The 20788-nt window shown below is 39.0% G+C and overlaps 2 protein-coding genes across 3 annotated transcripts; both read right to left on the bottom strand.

Moving 5' to 3' along the window:
* Positions 1-331: 331 nt before the first annotated feature.
* drc4 (dynein regulatory complex subunit 4) lies at positions 332-7301 on the bottom strand. The gene is made up of 11 exons (XM_026169413.2): positions 7196-7301; positions 6801-6896; positions 5626-5823; positions 4659-4853; positions 2778-2832; positions 2459-2661; positions 2000-2155; positions 1789-1869; positions 1501-1710; positions 662-727; positions 332-581 (listed from the first exon to the last, which is right to left on the bottom strand). Exons 1-11 carry the CDS (start codon positions 7196-7198, stop codon positions 495-497), a joined length of 1350 nt encoding a protein of 449 aa, XP_026025198.2. The 5' UTR covers positions 7199-7301; the 3' UTR covers positions 332-494.
* Positions 7302-10160: 2859 nt separating this feature from the next.
* LOC113023392 (transcription factor E2F5-like) lies at positions 10161-20266 on the bottom strand. Of its 2 annotated transcripts, none has more exons than XM_026169404.2 (10): positions 20044-20266; positions 19456-19622; positions 13501-13610; positions 13234-13389; positions 12250-12293; positions 12016-12080; positions 11704-11914; positions 11223-11270; positions 11094-11138; positions 10161-10960 (listed from the first exon to the last, which is right to left on the bottom strand). In XM_026169404.2, the coding sequence occupies exons 2-10, from the start codon at positions 19612-19614 to the stop codon at positions 10875-10877; spliced, it is 924 nt and encodes a 307-aa protein (XP_026025189.1). In that variant the 5' UTR covers positions 19615-19622; positions 20044-20266; the 3' UTR covers positions 10161-10874. The 2 variants fall into 2 exon arrangements, with proteins under 2 accessions (XP_026025189.1, XP_026025183.1); XM_026169398.2 differs by having other exon boundaries at positions 19456-19619; positions 20044-20263.
* Between the last annotated feature and the right edge of the window lie 522 nt (positions 20267-20788).

Here is a 20788-nt window from a genome sequence, read left to right as displayed (position 1 = left end):
AACGATGAATTATGTGAATAGCGCCACCTATTGACTGTCATTAAAAACACCTGACAAATGACCAATGAAGTATCTTCATCTTTCAGTTGCTCCCTTTAGAGACGACATACTGGACAAAGGATGTCAAATATGGAGATGACACGCAGGCCTAAAGGAGAAAGGCCACAGAGAAATTCATGGAGGTCATGAAGGAGGACATGCTGAGGGTTGGTGTGACAGAGGATGCTACAGATAGAGGCATGACATACCCTTTAGTCTAAAACAACACACAACACAACTCTTTTTTTTTTTTTTTTTTTTTTTTTCCCCCCCTCAGGATTAAGAGATCCCATTTTAAATTTTGATTTATATTTCTTTACTACTTAAAGTCATATGAGCATTAAAGGTAGATTACAGAAAAGATGTAAATGAAATAATAGTGTTCCAGTCTTTGCGATCTTTGCTTCTCACTTTAATCCAAGTGCTGCTCCACATTTTTACCATGAGGATTCCTCTCATTGGGAATTACAAAGGAGCTCTTCCACAGGAACACCAAGAGCCTTTGCCTTTACCTCAGTGTGCAGCAGCAAATGCTTGCGGACCTGCAGGATACAAAGTTTCACTGTGCTTATTGTTATGAAATACATTAAAAGTAATTTCAGGAAACAAATAGACAACTAACCATGGAAATTTGATTTATTTTGTGCTGTAGGGTCTTGATGGCAGTATTTTTGGAGTCAATATGTGCCTGCAAGCAAAAACATTAGGAGTTTCTTTAATGTTCTTATAAAAACATGACACTTCCAGAAATATACTTAAAAATATACACTCACAGGCCACTTTGTTGGTAACGCCTTGCTAATATCAAATAAATAAATGGCCTGTATTTATATAGCGCTTTACTAGTCCCTAAGGACCCCAAAGCGCATACCAGGATGAACCTTTTGCCTTCAGAGCTTTTTCTCCTATTTCTTTGTGGCACAGATTCAACAAGGTGCTGAAAACACTCCTCACAGATTTTTGGTCCCGTGATTGCTGTACATTCATAATGTGACTCTCCCGTTCCACCACACCCCAAAGGTGCTTTATTGGATTGCGATCTGGTGACTGTGGCGGTTATTTGACTCCACTGAACTCATTGCCATGTTCCAGAAACCAGTTTGAGATAATCTGAGCTTTGTGACATGGTGTGTTATTCTGCTGGGCGCAACCATCAAAAGATGGGTACACCGTGATCATAATGGGGCGGATACAGTCAGCAACAATACTCCGGTAGGCTGCGGTGTTTAAATGATGCTCAGTTGGTCCTGACGGGTCAAGAAAATCCCCCCACCACACACACACAAACACACCATTACCTCACCACCAGCTTGCTACCATGTCACTGGCTCATTAGATATTTGCGTAAATACACAGTTGAACTAGTGTATCTAACAAAGTGGCCAGTAAGTGTATATAAAATTAGTGTAAAGGTTTAGATGACTGCTGAAGAAGAGACATGAAGTAGATGTACAACACTACCTCAGTTTTCTTTATGACCCTGCTGAGGGCTGTTTGGTCCATGTTGGAGGCTGAAAGCACCGCACTGAGCTGAGCCTCCGTCTCCTCCAGGCTCTCTGTCAGAGCCTGCAGCTTCTTTTCCACCGCCATGTTCTCTATGTCTCCATTATGCTGCGCCTTCTCAACAATCTCAGTGAAAGCCTTGCGAAGTTCATCCCTTTCCAGTTGGAGCTGTGCAGCAAACACACAAAAACATTCACATAAAACGTGTGCAACTACACATGAATGGAGCTGATTGTTAGTTTTTACCTCGCTGAATTTCTGTTCCAACACCTCATGCTCTGCTTTCAGATCTTTCAGCTTTTTTCTTTTGATGTTTCCAATTGCATCCTGTCAAAAGCAGTGCACAGAAATTATGCTCATACTGGGCTACAGCGATGCTGCACACCAACGAAGATGCTGGTAAAAGCAAGAGAAACTGTCCAACAGTAAACTCTGTGAAAAAAGGTGCCAAAAGAACCTTATTTCCTGAGTAATGTCTCAGTTTCTTGGCAATTTCATCGTTTTCTTCCTTGATCTTTGAGATAAGCTCAGCAAAATGTTTGTTCTCCTTCAAAACAGTTACCACCTCCAGTTTCATGCTCTTTTGTTTCTTCTTTGCTTCATCAATTTCTCCCTGGAAAATTCAAATAAAACATTGCATGTGAAAATAAGACATATCTGGGTCAAAGCTAGTGGAAAAACTGTTCAGCAACAATAAATAATAAAATTTCAGTCACCATTTCAAATTTGGAGGCTTTTGTTTTGCATTTTCCAGAATATCAAAACAATTATTAATTCACTCGGTTTAAAGATACCCTCTAATGGTTCTGCTATTTCATAGATAAACCGTTCTAAAAATTATAAGCTGTAGTCACAAGCAGAAGACTGATCAGTAGTGAGTTATAGGTTTAAACAAAGCTTGTGTTTGTGATCGCACCTTGAGTTCAGTAAGCGTGTCCGTGTCCGTTTTCATGATAATGACAAATTCCTCAGCGCTGCGGTAGGTTTCATCGTGATCTTGTTTAAGAGCAGCGATGTGGCTGTTCCAGTGGTTTTCGCTATCGCTGATCTCACTTTTCCAGATGTTGTCCAGATCTTGTTTTAGCGCCTGCACTTTCATCTCAAACGACGCTGTAATTTCTGCCCCAGCCGTAACACAAAAGGATGGCTCCTGTTCAGTGCTTGACAACGTGAAGCGATGAATTCAACTCAGAATGCGGTTTTTATTTTTGGGTTGTGTTTTTGTTGTTTTTTACCTGCAAGCTGTTTCTCCAGGTGGTCGCTTCTTGTGGTCAGTTCTTCACCATGTTTCTGTTAAGATAACAACCAGTTAGGAGTGTTTATTCTTGTAAGCTGAAGTATATCAGGGTCAGACGTGCAGAGCTATGTAATACAGTACTGAGGTGCAACAACAGATAACAGCTATGCCCACGGTTAAACCACAGTGAGAATTTTACACTAATTAATCAGCCTTAAAAGACCACAAGAACAAATTTGTGGTCAAGTTCTTACAGCTCATGGAAGCCACACTTTATGAATTCACATACTTGTGATTCTTTTTTTGTTTGAGGATCAATTTTGACCAAATTTTTCTCTTTTGATAAACATTAGTGATTTTTCCCCTTATCTCGTTTATTTATTTACCCACTGTCTCTGTTTGTACTTTGCCTTCTAGTCCATCTTATTCTTAGGTTATGTTCTAGTTTAGTCCTTGTTCTCCCCACAACAGGAGGAAGTATACAATCCATACTGTTTGTCTGTGCTTGTAAGCAGTCTAGCATGCACAGTATCCAAGATATCATTTTTAGATAAATGATATCTTGGAAACCAATAACAGCTGAAGCTGATTTCATTTTGATGAAAACCAGGTCAAGGTCATGGCACATTTATGAAAATCAGTAAAAACTTTGTATTATCTACAGTTTTTTGTGGATTATCAAACTTCACAACATGATACTTGGTATTGGGGGACATGAGTACGTGTTAGCAACCAAGGTCAAAGTTGACCCTGGAAAAAAAAATCAAGAAACCATAATCTATCATATGAAAGGGCACGTAGAGAGGTGTACGACACGCACTTTTTTTAATACGACACCCTACGACATCACAATGACACCATAAAGTTTTGCAAAATCAAAATATCTCAAGTTCTTACAGCTCATAGAGCCAAAGATTTCAACTGATTCATATGGGTAAAGATCATAAAGTACACTATTTTAGTATTTAATGGTTCAAGGTCATGGGTCAAAGCAGGCTGATGTCAGCAAGTTGTAATTAAAAAAAAAATCACAAAAAATTAAGGTTTCATATCCTTTCATTATTTGTCTGTATATTTATTGTGGTAGTCTCCCCTTGTCCTTTGTCACGTGCTCACTCTGTTCTATGTAACTGTCACAGGTTCCTAGTAAGTTCCTGATTTCTACCTAGTCTGAGTTTTCTTGTATTTCATTTCCAGTGAGTTCACCAATAAAGATCCTAACAATGTTTCACAATAAAAGCATTGTTAAAAAATGCTATGCTTTTGGACACTGGTTTAGCTCGGTGGTTGAGCAGCGACCACATACCGCAAAGCCAAATGCAGTGGTGTGTGAATTAAGCCATCCGTCCAGGTTCTACCCTCTTCTGTGTCCAAGTCATGGGAGTAACAGTCTAAGCAGAGATGGCCACACCTTCCTCTCCACAGCCACTTCCTCCAGCTCCTCTGAGGTGTTCCAAGGCCAGCCATGAGATGTGATCTCTCCAGCGAGTGCTCTCTCCGCTCAGCAGGACATGCCCCAAACACCTAACTTATGTCAGAAGCCTGAACCACCCCACCTGGTTTCTTTTGATGTAGAGGGGCAGCAGCTCTACTCTGAGCACCTCCTGAATGACTGAGGCCCTCACCCTCTCTCTAATGCTGAGATCAGACATCCTTCAGAGGATGCTCATTTACCACTGTCCACAGTCTCAGTGTTTCGGTCATTTCTCACAGCTTGTGGTCGTGGGTGTGGGTGGAAGCAAAAATCTACTTAAATACAGAAACATGAAGGATTTTTTCCTCAAAAGTGGAACAAGTGGCAGAGTATCTTTCTAGAGCACCCCGGCAACACTACGAATATGATTAAGGTAAAGGGAAATGTATGTTTTGTACTACAAACCAGTTCAAGTTCCTTCTTGGTGTGTTTAAAGTTGATCTCTTGGATGTCTACCCGCGTAATTGTCTTACGAAGCTCTTCCTCTAGGTGCTCTTGCTCTTTCTCCATCAGTTCATTGGACGCCAAAGAATCTGCATTCAGTTCAGCGATATCATTCAGGTGTTCATGCTGGAGGTGCTTGATCTTCTGCTTGTACACCTGGTGGGAAAAACAATCACATGTGAGCGTTCATATGGAAATCCAGTATTCCTAAAACACGTTGCCTTGCAGTTGGTATCATCCACCATCTTTTAGCCCTAACCCAAACCCCTGGCTTGGTACCTATTCAAGTTAGATCAGCGGTCTCCAACCCCTGGGCCACGGACCGGCCATGAGAGTTGAGGCTCGGGTGTGAAATTTATGGTTTTCAGGGTTTTTATCATTTTTTATCGTTAATTTTTTATCGTTTCTATCATTTTTGGTACCGGTACTGGTTTTATTTTGTTGTATTTATCCACGACACCTTAAAGGCCGGTCCGTGAAAATATTGTCGGATATAAACCAGTCCGTGGGGCAAAAAAGGTTGGCGACCGCTGAGTTATATTATAATCTCTGGCCAAACCTCATAGACAATTTAATATTAACACCACAGCCCTCTCGGTTACCCATCTTTATATTTTATGCTAGCGGCATAGAAAATAAAGACATTTGTACCTTAAATTTATCAGTAGCCATTAATAAGCAAATGTCCATAAACAGATTCCTACATATATCCTAGAATAACCTGTAAACACTGAACCACATATCCTGGTTTTACTAAAAACCTTAAAATATTAGCATAAGAAACTTGTCCTGATTTAGGTTTCTTGAAATGTTTTACTAAATTTAAGAACACGATTTGGGACTTCAGCATCACCTGACTCCATCTGACCAGCCTTCAAAATGGAAGAGCTATCTATTTTTTAATATTCTAAAATCAGTAAAATCTTACCTTAACGTCTAATTGGTGACGGGCCTCATTTTCTTCTACATCCTTTTCTACCTTTTGCAGCTCAGAGTCAACCTCCTTCTGTTTTCTAACTGTGATTTCCCAAAAGCTGTGGATCTTGTCCCTCTCCAACTGAAAGTAGTTTCTCTCTTCCCGCTCTCTATCCAGTTCCTCTCGAAGACGCATAATGTGCTCCTCCAGCTTAAAAACAGAAAGATGTGACTGTAGTTTTTATGTGCTCGACAAACCAAATGACTGCAACATATTGTCACTTTTTTTCACGCTTTAGGAGAGTCTGAGAAAATCACTCTCCAATTTCCATACACTCATCATGGGCATCAATATCATGGTAATTTGGTGATTTCTTTCTTGCTTTTCTCTAACCTACAAAGGATCAAAAGTTTACATACCAGCTCAAATATATACACATACAGTCACATAAGTCTTATAAGTGATCCTACATGTTCTACAATGTATCTTAACTTGATAAGGCCAAGGCCCATTAACTTGGAGGAGTGTGGATTAGAAAAAATCCCAAATTAATTCAAACTTGCACACACACACACACACACACACACACACACACACACACACACACACACACACACACACACACACACACACACAATCTTGGTTTTGTTTTTTTTGTTGTTTTTCTAATTCATTAAAGATATAGCGTGTACAATCATTCCACCCTGGAGAAACAGCAGTTCAAAGAAATCTTTAAAAGCCCCAAAATGCTATAACATCCATGTCCATGACGAGTACATGTAAACTTTTACCATATCCATGTTTTGTTTTTGTTGTTTTTGCTTCTTTTTTTTTTTTTGGTACTTCCATGGATTTATGCATCTTAAAAGTCTTCAGGGAAAGCTTGGCACATTACAAAGTTAGAAAAAAATCTGAATTGCATTATCTGCATCATGACGCCTTTTTGCAGGCAGGGAGGCTCTAATTAAAATATTCCAACGGAGTGTTTACAGAGCTTGATCTGTATTAGGAGCCAAGATATGTCAATCTCACTTGCATTGAGTGTTATTTAAATGTTGTGCCTCAGCTTTATGTGTTACCCCTCTCAATGCACAGATCACTTTGAACAGGTTCCTATTTGCTTCCTCCTGACTTAAAATACACATTCATACACATTCAGACACATTCTATCACTCTTCAGCTCTGACCTGCTCCTTGGACATCTCATCCTTGGTGAGGCCATTTATCAGCGTGGGGGTCCTTGGATTTGCTGGTTTTTTATCTGCACTTTTCTTTTTGGGTGGCTGGGGGGGAAAGAGTCAGCACAGCTGTTTAAAGTTAAAACTGCTTTCTGGTTAGCAACCAATGACTGCATAAAAGATAAAAGTATATATGTATCGATCCATGTATCCATTTATATTTATAAAAGAAAAGGTTTTCTATAGTCATTGGTGGTAACCTTGAGTGTGTTTTTTAATTAGCAATGAGAAGTATACAAAAGTAAGCTACATTTATACACACGCCCAGCTGCTAGCGGCATAAAAAATAAAGCTGGTCATTTACTACAGATAAAGCACTTGTTTCTTAATTATTTAATGCTCACCATCTTGTACGCTGCTCAAATTACGCGAAGAAGTGTTCGGTTTGTTGCGAAAAGAGCAGCACACTCAGTAAGTACTAGTGTTGTTATAGCAACATAAACACAAACCTGCTGAGGAGGCGGAATCTACAGACGGAAAACCAATCAAATGGGACAGGAAGGGTTCTTCAAGCAGGATGATTGGTTAACAATTATCAGGAAATTCTACTGAGTCTGTTGCACACAAAACAGGCACATACTCACAAGCACTAAACAAGGAAAAAAAATGAACATCAGCGTTTACGAGTGTGCGTATCTTTCATTAAATATTTCAGTGCTTTTAAAGCCGGTGATAGAGCTTCAGGTTTTAATGCAGTTCTTTTCATGTAACCAGTGAAATCAACTTATTAGAAGTTAAGGTGGGTAACTGGAGGGGATTCACAACTGCTGCGGAGTGTTGACGTCCTACTAGAAAGGTTTTAGCATGCTTTTCAGCAGAAAGGAAGAGACTATTATCACTCCTGATCCAGTCACCTATGGGAATAGAGCCGATAATACTTAAAAAAAAAACCCTCCAAAAGTCCTTTAAAAATATGCCATATATTCTCCACTGCAACCACTGAACATCCAAGGTATGGACATTGAGGCTGTGGACAGCTACAGGTACCTTGGTGTTCATCTGAACAATAGACTGGACTGGACTCATAACTCAGACGCCCTCTACAGGAAAGGGCAGAGCAGGCTGTACCTGCTGCGGAGACTCAGGTCGTTTGGAGTGGAGGGCCCACTCCTGAAGAAATTCTATGACTCTGTTGTGGCTTCTGCTATCTTTTATTGCGTGGTCTGCTGGGGCGGCAGCATCTCTGCTGGGGACAGGAAGAGACTGAACAGGGTGATCCGAAGGGCCAGCTCTGTTCTAGGATGCCCTCTGGACCCAGTGGAGGTGGTGAGTGACAGGAGAACGGTGGCTAAGCTGTCATCCCTGATGGACAACATCTCCCACCCCATGCAGCAGACTGTGACAGCACTGAGCAGCTCCTTCAGTGGGAGACTGCGGCACCCACGGTGTGGGACGGAGAGATTTCGCAGGTCTTTCCTCCCCACTGCTGTCAGACTCCATAATAAAGACTTTAACTGATCAAGCACACACATCCATACATATGCAATAATACTAAGTGCAATAATCCTTTCTGTCATCGTTGTATTTTTACTCAGTTGTATATAGTATTTGTATTTGTATTCTATTTTTATCTTATTGTATATTTATTTTATTTTATTCTACTGTATATAGTATTTTATTTTATTCTATTCTGTACAGTTGTGTACTGTATTTATTCTTATTGTATTCTAATTTTTGCCTCATAACTTTTGCACTGTCCACTTCCTGCTGTGACAAAACAAATTTCCCACGTGTGGGACTAATAAAGGTTATCTTATCTTATCTTATCTTATCTTATCTTATCTTATATGAACCAAGTATTAAAGATAAGTTTATATTCTGCTCCTGCTTATTTTGGGGGAAAGATTTATCCTTTTACCCTGCCAGATAATTTCCTTAAAAGCAAATTGATCTGATGGGCATAAGTGCTGCCAACTGATAGTTGAGCTGGCCTTTGAAAATAGAATATTTAGAAATTTAACCACACAATTTGTTTAGAAAGTGAAACAGTATTGACAAGAAATAGTAAGCAAAGGTTAAGTGCTAAATCAACAGTGTTTTGCTAATAGCATGGCTCTACTGAGGCCACTTTGGTCCAGACTAAAATATTAAACTCTGCTTAGATTGTGATGAGAGTATGCAGATCTTTCATTGTCCCCAGTAAATTAGATGTCTCAGTGCAGGTTATCCCATCTGCTCCCATCAAGATTCATAAAGCTTTATCACTAAACACATACAAGAGGAACAGCATTCCCATCAGTTTCAGTTGTTCTTCTAGGCTAATAGGCAAATGTTGGCATACCAGTATTTAATAAACATATACCTGTTTAACTTCAAAATATTAGGACACCAACATTTAGCTCAAAGCACTGCCATGTCATGGATGTATTTAGAGAAAGTACAGTATCAGAGATGTGAGTGTAGTTGTACAGCTTTAGGCCTGTTATTCACACGTTTGGTATGATGCAGGTATTTTAAAATCAAGCGATATCGTAAACTAATACTTTAGACCTGAGTAAAATTTCATCTGAGCGACATTTCACACATATTGTAATCTGAGGCTATAGTTCATGGTTGTCTGGAGCAGTAGTTCTCCAGACTTTCTGAAGTTGTTTCAAAATGTTCCTTTGGCTGCTATTCCACTCATTTTCAGAATATTTGCTTTTGCTTATTTGTTAAAATCACACCAGCCTATGAAAGACAATAAAGGCACCCTGTGTTAGATGCTTTTGGGGGCTTTTCTTTAGTTGGCGCTACAATTTTTTTTTTTTTTAAAAGATAACAATTTCACAGACATAAAAAAAATTGTATTTTTGCACAGAGGTGATTCTCAAAGAACTATTAGCTGAAGACTCGTATCTTTGCAGTATGTTCTTAAAAAATGAGTAAAAAGTGGACAAGTGGAGGTGAACATAAATAAGAGGCATTAATAATAATATTTAAAAACAAACAAACACTATCTACAGCATCTGAAAGCCCTGTCATTAAGAAAAAGGAAAAAAATTCAGGATAGACCTGACAGATGAATCTAGAGCTTCAGTTGATTGACCTACTGATCTACTAATCAGGAATAGTTTTAATGACATATTAAGGAAGGGAAACGGGAAGAAAAGGCTGAGGGATGTCAAACTGTCCAAGAACTAGACCAGAAATCAGTCAATCAATTAGCAAAAGGATGTAAGGAGTGATGCATCCAAAGTTGACATTTGTGGTTCAAATCAATATGTATGGCGATTAGAAAAGAAATACAATAGTGAAAGTTTTCAGTCATCGAAATAGGTGGAGGCTCCGTCATGGTTTGGGACCACATTTCAGAAAATACAAAGAAACTTTTTGCATAATTTTATTGTTGTTATGTCTTAAAAGTTAAATACAAATCATTATTTAAAAAGGGAATATTCACTTTTGAACATAGGGCTGAGTTCCAGATAAAACACTGGGTACACTTACACCCATCTAAAAAGCTTATCCAAATCATGGTCACAGGTCCCAGCAAGGCGAGAGGTAGTCAATCATCAGGCCAACACAGAGACAGGTTTAACACTCACACTTATAATAGTGGCTAATTTAGCCAGTTAATCTAGGCACCAGTCACCAGTTAACCTAGCATATCTTTGGACTGTGGGAGACATCAGCATACCCAGAAAAAACCCACGCCCCACACAAAAGGCTGGAATTAAATTCAAACCCAGGACCTTCCTGTTGTGAGTCAACAGGGCTAACTGCTGTGACTCTAGGCCACCTGTTGTGCTTTTACATGGAGCCTAAAATTCTGGTAGTAACTGGTTTAAAAGCTGAAATGCTTGACAGTTCAATCAGAATACAAATACTTTAACTCTGAGTGTGCTCTTTCTGTCCATGCCCTTGGTGTTTGCTTCCAAATTCAAACTCTTGGACACTTTACAGCAACAGCACTGAAAACACCATAAATATGGATCTTCAGGAAGCTCAAAAAGAATGCTGCATGTTCGCCAAGGTCCCACGGTTCTGATTAAATGCATTTCATCACAAACCAGTGTTTAAAATCCCACCCAATTAAAAACATTAGCTCATGTAACCACAGGCTTTGAGCATGGGGATGTCAAAGAGGTCGCAGATGCCTTCTCTCTCGTCCAGATCACAGGTGTAATCTTGTTTAGATGAGGGATGGAGACAAGAGGAGCAGAGGAGAAAAAACTGTTAGGCAGATGTAAACGTGTAATTACCACATTCAATATGCAATAATCGTTAATCACTTTATAAAGATGAATAAAGTGTACTTACCTTCAGAGGACAAGAGCTTTGTGATTAGATTTGTATTTAATATTCCTACAAAAAGAAAAACAAACCAGACATCAATTTACAGTAAAATTAGCTGACTTTAGTGTTTTTAAGAGCGAAGACCGGCACTACCTCTGGGCGGCTCTGTTTGGTCCTGGCGTTGGTTCGATGGATCCGGCGCTGGAAAAAATATTTTTTTGAACAAACTGTGAGCATGACAATGTAGATACGTTAAATGTAAAGCCTGCGTAAGCATGAAAGAAGGAACAGCCTGTCAAACATTAGTCACACAGTTTATTTAACTAAGCATTACATCCACTTTTTCATGTTTGAATATTATGTGCTTTTTTTAAATTAACTGATTCCAGTCACATGGGGGAAAAGAGTGAAGACTGTGGCACGATCGAAAGTGGTTGCTTCAAACACCAAGTCTGCCACCACGCAGGGTCAGCTATCATCATCAACATCATCCACAGCAGTTTGTTGCCTTTTAAAAGTTTAAAAGTTAAAAAACTGTTGGATGAATATTAAAAGGCGTGGAACTTATAAAATGAAGGGTTTATTAGTTTTCATTTCTCTTTCAGTGGTGTATCCAGGAAAGATAACGACTCACTTTTGGATTCATCAGTTTTGTTACTGACTTTACTGTTTTCTTCTCGCCAGGCAGACAGAGCTAAGCTGGCGCTCTGTAAAATTTCTTCTGCTGGTGGGACTGGAAGTACAACAGGAGCAGAGCTGACGGAGCATTTGTTTAGGAGGACGACATCTATGGGACCTCTGGCGCTTTTCAGATGGATCTGGTACCTTGCCGGGCAGTTCTGGACCTGTACAAAGGAGACGCAAGCACACATAAATCACCCCCGTCTGAATTAAGGGCAGCAGCGGGAGTATAAACTACAGTCGCTTTCAGTGATGCAGAACTTACAGCTTTGGGAATGGGGACATCTAGCTGTGTGCCAGGTGGTGCTTGCACTGCTAAAAGTGTGTGGCCTGAGAAGAAACAAGATGCAGACAAGTCAAAACACGATTTATATGTATTTATTCCAAAGAGCAGAAAGCACCATCTCAGGCTTACTGACTCTCTACTTTATTTTTTTTAATCTATATAAAAATATACTGAAAAAAGAGTAATTGCTGGAAAAGAGGGATTATACATCACCACAAAAGCAGTTGCAGATATCTTCATGATTCACATATGTCAGAGTTGATCTGAGTTAAGGTTCAACTTAAAATATTTTGCTATTCAGAAAAGAGATGTGATGGATTGTTGCACAGCATTTTCTGTAACGGCACAAATGCAAATGCAGCGTATCTGTCACAGAAACACATTAAATCTAATCAAATCTGCTAAAAATGATATCCAATATCTCATTTTCAGTTAAAGCTGGAAGCATAAAACATTTAGTACAAATACACATAATTCTGTTCCTACGTTGTGGTAAACAGAAGTAAACACATACACACCCACGGACTATACTACAACTTTGATGTTTTTATTACAACATGCTGACATCAGCTTGCCTTTTGGAAATCCTCAGTAATGACATGGGTATTGTTTTCATAGATCATTTGCACTGCTGTCAGGATTGTTAATATGGAAATCTAATGTAGTATATTAATCATATTTGTGTGATTGTGAAGTCATATAATGGTTTACTGAAAAAATTGTGTTTTAAAGAGCTCAAAAAACAAAGTGCTTACGCACCTCAATGACTAATATATTGCCCCTAAAGTTTGGAGATGATTCGATGGAACCTAAAACTTTTTCCTAAATCGGGTGACCCTGACCTTTGACCTTGAAGCATTCAATGCTTAAATGATGTATTTTATTGTCTTTACCCAAATGATTGGAGCAGAATTGGCTGAAATCTTTGGCTTCTGTGAGCTGTGAGAACTTCCATCCTTCCACGATCTATTACTTGATATGGTTTCACAAAAAGTTTTAACTTCATTTTCACATTTGGTGTGTCCTTCACCTCAACCCTGTTTTTACCTAAATGAAATCAGCATTTAAAAAAAGATACCTTGAAAACTATAGGCTAGGCTGTAAACAAACAAACAGAAGCAATTACATACTCCCAACCTTCTAGGGGGAAAATTATGACTGAGCAATGAATTCAACAGTTATTAGAGAAAAGGATATTTTCTGCAATCTTCTGTTATATTCTTGATGCTCTGTTCGACCCAGAGTTTCTGCTGGTCCAAAACACATTCCATTTGCTCCAAGCCCTTCACGTCAGACTTTAACTCCACCAGCCTGTTGGCTAATAGCTGTGTATTCTCTCCCAATGTGTGGCCTCTTATTCGTGGGGAAAATAAAAGAGAACATGTTAACTTTTACTATTATTTATGTTTTGCTTCATATTCTTGACATATGTGCATGCACACAAGAGAAGAGTTAAAAACTCACATCCACTTTACATTGCTCTTGGATATTTTCATAATCAGGCCGATGCCCTCCAGTACATTTGTGATGTCGTAGATTCGCCTCTTCTGTCCAACAGCCAGAGCCCTGACCGCCTGAAACAACAGGGAAAAAAGATGCTTTTTCTACCCCAGCCTCCGTGTCTGACACACACACACAGCAGTTATTCAAAGACAATGCATCAGGCCTACACTAACACCCCAGATGTGCTCCAGTTCTGTACTGTCAGCTGGTCTCCTGCCTCCGTCTCACTCTTTCTCTTCACACTAGTCTGCATGTACTCCTTCTTAATTTTTACACTCACAATGTTAACAAAATCGAGCTGCTGTTCTTGTGGGGTTTAATGCACTTATTTATTTCCTGAAGCAAAAGCTTTTGCTTAACAAATGAAGTGTAATTTTTAAATGTATGCCAAAATGTAGCCAGAACAATCCATGGACTTTAAATCAGAGAAAACATCTTAAAGAACTTTAAAGAAATCGAACCCTAAACCCACACATGGGGAAAGGACAGCCCGAGGCCCCACAGATCATGCCAAATAAGGGCTGCCGCATGCTAAAACACAAACAAAACAAAGCCCAAAAATTTAAATAAATAAATAAATACGTGCTTAGGAATCTCAAGATGCAGTGTGTTTTTATTGCTATTTAACTTGGCTTCAATCCAGTTTGCTTCATTAGTGACAGATCTAGTGGTGTATATCAAAAAAATGGCAACAAACAGACTAATTTAAATGTTTATTTAGCATGTTAGATGAATGATGTAATGTTTGCATTCTAACCTGTAACAATGTGTCAATTCAGTTATGCAGTGTGTGGTCCTTCACTTACTTTAGCAAAGCTAGTATGGCTCTCTTAATTTAATATATACGAAGCAGAAGATCTGCATTACAGTAACCAGATGATGATAGTATGTATTAAAGTGTGACCGGTCGCCCCCTTGTGAGCCTTGAAGGTACTGCAATTTATTTACAATATGTCTGTGAAGTAGGGCTGTGCGATATGACAAAAATCTCATATCCCGATATAAGACATTTATCGTCCTGACAACGATATAAATCACAAAAATGTAATATTTTCTGTAAATTCTGTGAATCTCTGGCAACTCGACTTGCGTTTAGTTTTTTCAGCTGGGCGTCCTTTACCTGGATTCGAGTGTTTTAACTGATGCATGAAACTATACATTTTTAGACATAAGTTGTAACAGCCACCATTTTCTCTCAAAGTTTGAGTCTGACGGCTCTTTTTTTGCTTCTCATTTGTAAACTCTGCATACTCTCTCATGTGATTCAGTTTATTTTGAAAAGTCTCAACAGGATCTTGAGCTTTATTGTGAAAGGTTTACGTGGAAAACAAACAAGCGTACAGCGGAGCCACGCGATGGTTTTACCGTCATTGTTGCTAACGAAAACACGTAAAAACAGGCACTTGTCCGCCCATAGTGTGGTTATATTAAATATAAGAGAAAGAGAGAGCTTTAAGAAATTAATATAGCCACTAAGGTGACCGTCAAAACGATGAAAAATACTGCTGTAAACAGTTTATTTTACGACATCACGAAACAAACGAGAGCGTAATAGGAAACGATAGACATGTTTATATCGTCATTTGATATATATCGTTATATCGAAGGGCCCTAACATACACTCTTATATTTGTACATATATTTATTCTTATAATTCTCAGATTTACCCATTCGTATATTTTTCTTGTTCTTATGTTATTGTATTTTGCACACCTCTGTTGCACACACATAAGAATTTCGCTCACATGTGCTGTACCAGTGTACCTGCACATGTTATGTGATGCGGGAAATCTCCAATTTTTTTTAATTTTTAAAAATTTTTTTGAGATTAAATAATATACCATTGTAAAGACGACACAAGAGTTCCAGAGGCTCTTCTGGGAGCCAGAGTCGACCAGAAAACGTTTCCCCGAGCTTGAGTCCTCTATGAAGAGCAGCCTTTCCTTATCGGCAGCGGTCACAGCCGCTACAGAGCGCTGGCAGGCTTGTTTCCCTGGGCCTTAAAACTGCAAAGGCGGCACGGTGCTGTCACGCTGATGGTAAAAAACACAGGCCTTTACCACAGTGCCGCTGTGCCACTTTATTTTTTAACAAAACACTATGCTTTATGTATAAAGAACTGCCTATTCTACTACTTATTGAAGAAAAAGAATCCACAAAAGATTATTTTTACTTTCTTTTATTTGTTCCAGATAAATTATAAATTATTTTTTAAAAAGCAATGAAATGCATCAGATGTCTCCCATGCTTTCTTTTCTGCTGTAATTTTTTTTTTTTTTTGAACATAAATTGGTCTATTGAAAATAAAATGTAGTAAGAAACACTACATTTTTTCAATAGGCCAATTTATGTTTAAGAAAACCCCAACAATCAAATGATCCCATCTGAGCAAGCACTGGGCGACGGTGGGAAGGAAAAACTCCTTTGTCTTAAAAAGAAGAAACCTTCGACAGAACCAGGCTCAGATGGTGCGGCTTCTGTCAAGACCGGTTGGGGGTTAGGTAGTTAAAAAACTACTCTAACGGTACAGCACTACAGCTTTTTGGTGGAAATGGGTGGAAGGATGGGTGTTACACCTCGTTTCATTGGAGGTCTTACAGGTGGTCGGGGTGTAGATTCAGCTTTTTTACAAATAGGTGGCAGAGGGACAGGACTAGGTTGTGGAATTATAACTGAGTGGGTGGGAATAGGTTGTCTGTGAAGGTTCTCAGTCATGGGAATAGGTTGCTTTCCACTTCTGGATATAGGTGGAACACACATCCTACAAAAAGGTGGTAGGTTGTCGGTCGAGAAAGTTTCCTTTTTCGTTGGTTGTGTGACTTGAGGAGCGGGTGTCAACTTTGTCTTTTTCGGTCTAATGGGTGGCAGTGGAGTCCGCTGTAACTGTTGTTCGTCAGATGCATCTTCCCTGCCTACGTAAATGTATTTATGTTCCTCAAAAAGGGCAATGTCTTTTTCAACTTGACTCATTGCCTCTTCGAGAAACATTTTGTAATTGTATTTTTTGTGCTGTGAAGGGGAGATAGTAAAAGGGAGGGATTGATATTCAAAGTTTAGCTCATTAAACCTCCTCTTTAGGCCCTGGAGAATGTTTTGTTTCTCCTGTTCGGCCAGTGGTTTAACTGTTTCCTGTTGTTTTGTTAACCAGGCATCATTGTCCTGCTTAGCCTTTTCTTTCTCTGCCTTTCTTCTACGCAGGTAGCCTGGAACGATTCCGTAATCGTTTTTCTGTAAATAAAAGGGGACAAGTCCAGATTTCTCAAGGAGCTGCTTGTCCCTTTTGCGTGTATCCACACAAGCAGGTTGAGCCATGACTTTCTTCATGCCTGTGTGTTCTGGTTTTTTCCTGAATGTGTGTTCAGGTTTTTCGCCTTCTGGCCTCTGTGGGCACATTTCGCGATGAGATGGGGCCTTAACTGTTCTTGGCACCATGGTCCTGTGTTCATTTTTATATTTATTTTCTAATACAATTGCTTCCCTGTATTTAGAAATATACATTTTAGGTTTGGGTGGAGGAAGAGTACTCTACTTTGGGAGAAGGTTATAAGCGCTTTCATCTGAAAACACAATTCAATCGCTAGCTTAAAATCACCTGCAAGGGAATTCTACAACTGTGTGTCGAGGCACCCCTATTTATAGATTTTTATGGCCTGGCATGTGACATCATGGTGGCCTGGCATGTGACATCATGGTGGCCTGGCATGTGACATCATGGTAGCCTGTCTTTGTTCTGTCATTTAAGCCCCACCCCCCTGGTTACTGTTGCTATTGTAACTATTATATTATGAATGCTGGTAGCTAGCATTCCACACACACACATACACTTTTTGCCAAGGTTCCAGCTGCAGTCACCAAGACATGTAAATGTATTTAGTAACCCTCTGGGGTCCAGAGTATAATTGGCCGTTTTTGACTACTTTTGATTTTACCTCTATATTTCACCTTTAAAAAAATCTTCTTTTTTTTTTTTTGGCACAACCTCAAATATCTGAAATTTGAGTTAATTTTTCATTTATACTATATTTGCACAATAGATCTAAATTCAGACAAAAAAAATTCAAAATCCGAGTAGAAAATACTTGTCATTTTTACTGTAAAAGCCACAAACATGTTTAAGGAATTGTTTTCATAACTTGAAATGCGAATAGAAGTTGTACATTTGTAAAAATTATGCACAAGTTTTGCAAACAACTTTATGTTCAGTATAATATATGCAGGTTTTCTTCCTGAATACTATCGTTGTTTATATTTACTGCGGGAAGAAACGGTTTTTATAAGGAAAAACACTAGAAAGCACTCAGTCCCCCTCCCAACTCCCCCAGCCTTTCCTATTGGTGAAAAAATATACCATGTGGACCAATCAAAAAATGATAGGGCAACATAGCATTTAGTTGTTTACGAAGGCGGGCAGGTGTATACATATAGTTTGAGTCTGACGGCTCTTTGTTTGCTTCTCATCTGTAAACTCTGCATACTCTCTCATGTGATTCAGTTTGTTTTGAAAAGTCTCAACAGGATCTTGAGCTTTATTGTGAAAGGTTTACGTGGAAAACAAACAAGCGTACAGCGGAACCACGCGATGGTTTTACCGTCATTGTTGCTAACGAAAACACGTAAAAACAGGCACTTGCCCGCCCATAGTGTGGTTATATTAAATATAAGAGAAAGAGAGAACTTTAAGAAATTAATATAGCCACTAAGGTGACCGTCAAAACGATGAAAAATACTTCTGTAAACAGTTTATTTTACGACATCACGAAACAAACGATAGCGTAATAGGAAACGATAGACATTTTTATATCGTCATTTGATATATATCGTTATATCGAACAGCCCTACTGTGAAGGTTCTCAGTCATCTTCTTCTTTAGGTTGCTTGAAGATGTTTCACCTCTCATCCGAGAAGTTTCTTCAGTTCTAGGGTAAAAAGGTGGAGAGTCCCAGATTTAAACCCTGTGGGTGTATCCCCCCAAGGAGGGACAAAAGGACCCCCTGATGATCCTCTACCTAATCACATGAGCCAAGGTGTGAAAGCGGGTGTGGGTGACAATCAGCCACGGTTTCGGGTGGGCTCATTGTGAAACCTGGCCCCACCGCATCATGTGATTTCCTGAGGTCAGATGGCCCAGGATGTGAGTGGCCGTTAAGGCATCTGGGACGGGATCTCAAAACTGGATTATAGATGGCAGACAGTTGGTATCGTAAGCCACCGCCTCTGTTCAAAGATAGTCGCTCACAGTGGACATCAAGTATTTATTTATAATAAATACTTTCTTCTTTTTTTTAATCAGTTAACTGAAATTATTCTTATAAGATTTTAAAAATATAATGATATATTAATCTAAAATTTAAAAAGTCTATAACCTACAGGACAAGAGTCATTCTATCCCAAATCATCACATGTAAAGTAAAACATGCAGAACATCTTTAACTTTAAATTTTTCGTCACAAAAATGGAGAAAATGCTGTTTTCATGCTAAATTCATCCTGGATTGAAAAAATATCAAGTTGCAAAGAAATAGCATAATCGGAATAAAACAAAATCAAAAGTATCCAGATGACTTAGAGAATAATTTTATTAAATATGCACATTTTTCGATTTTGAGACCCACTGTGTTTACATTTAAAAAGTAAACTGAAGTATTTACTGTGCTCCCTTCATTTATGTACTCTGTGTTCCTAAACCTCTTGATGAAGGATCAGGTCAACCAGTAAATCCTCTGAGGACCAAAATGAAGTAATGAAAACACAAAGGAAAACTAGGCCACGGAGGCCTGAAGTTTAAAAATGGCAGGCATACAGTATAAAGTAGCACAAATCTAAAGTTTCAAAGCTATAAAATACTGTACAACACACACGTATAATTTGATGCAACATGCTGGCCTAGGTGTTTACTGTATTGTGTGGGCTCACTTACATCTCTCAGGTCCAGCTCGCCGCTTTTAGACTCTTGCAGTAACTGGACAAACTTCGTGGTGAGCACATGAAGACTCCTCTGACTCCTCTTGTATTTGGGGTGTTGTTCTGGCATGCTGGTGTCTTCGTCCGGGCTGTGTGGGCTATCTTCAGGATCCATAGCTGCTGCTGGGCAGGAACACAAAACAAATGAACCCGAGATGGGGCCTCTCCGATCTTTGAATGAGCCCGCCTCACACAGCTGCAGAGTTCCCTTCGAAATAAAATATTCTCAGTGTTTTCTGTGTATGCTCTCTGCCGTTGCTTTGTCGGGTTTTCAGGTATATCTGTCTAATAAGCGCTTTGGCTAATCAATAATGTCGAGCTCTTTAGATTTACATTCACCTTCACCATAAGTGCTACCTGGGGCTGATTTATTATGAAAACACTGTATCGGAAATGCAAAAAGATGTTTAGCTTTTCACTCGAAAGTAGCTGTTTAGGAGGTTTAGTTTATCCTGCAAACTGGTAAAAGCCTTTAGTTTTTCTAAAGATCACTTCCACACGAACACAAAAAGCGACGAGCGTAAGACAAAACAATTGTGTTTACCTTGATGGCTGGAGGAAGTAGCAGCGTAGAGTCGCTAACGTTAGCAAGCCCAACAACGACAGCCGATTTCAGTGTTTAAACTGAGACAAAGGTTTTGGCGGACAAGTAAATATATCCGTTCTTAACCTCTAATGTAAACACAGTATTTACATGGTAAACAGCACCGCGCTAACTCTACTAACAGTCCACTCCCAACTGTTTAGGCGCGGAGCTTTCCGGTAGCTGCATTTACCTGCCTTCACAATAAAACCTAACCATTCGACCAACCAAAATAAAATCAACTCACATTAAAATATCAGTCTGGTCGGACATCCAAAACCTGTGAATCACTGACAAAAATAGGTTTTCTGCGACTTTATCCTCGTGTGAAAAAGAGTGTAAAAATTAGATTTTTTTGTTTTTGTTTTCAAAAACGTGTTTTCATTTAGCAAATTTCTTTATTTTCATTTAAAGATAAAATTTACAAGCAACACAGCAACAATGTGGACATTACGCTAGCAGAATGGAAAAGATGTCTGTAACATTTCATGGAAAATAAGCACATAATAAGCAACAATAAGTGAACGTTTGCTGAATATCAATTTATTTAAATCTTTAAAATTTTATTTTATATTGAGTAAAGCATATGAAAACTTATCATCTATGCATATTAATGTGCTATATATGCGCGACATGCTGCACACAATTCATCACAAGCCTGTAAATGATTTATCTTTAAATCTGCAGCAAAATCATATATAGAGGT

This window comes from Astatotilapia calliptera, chromosome 1 (assembly GCF_964374335.1).
Source record: "Astatotilapia calliptera chromosome 1, fAstCal68.1, whole genome shotgun sequence".
In the NCBI taxonomy this organism is placed as follows: Eukaryota; Metazoa; Chordata; class Actinopteri; order Cichliformes; family Cichlidae; genus Astatotilapia; species Astatotilapia calliptera.
This window is presented reverse-complemented; position numbering and strand designations above follow the sequence as displayed.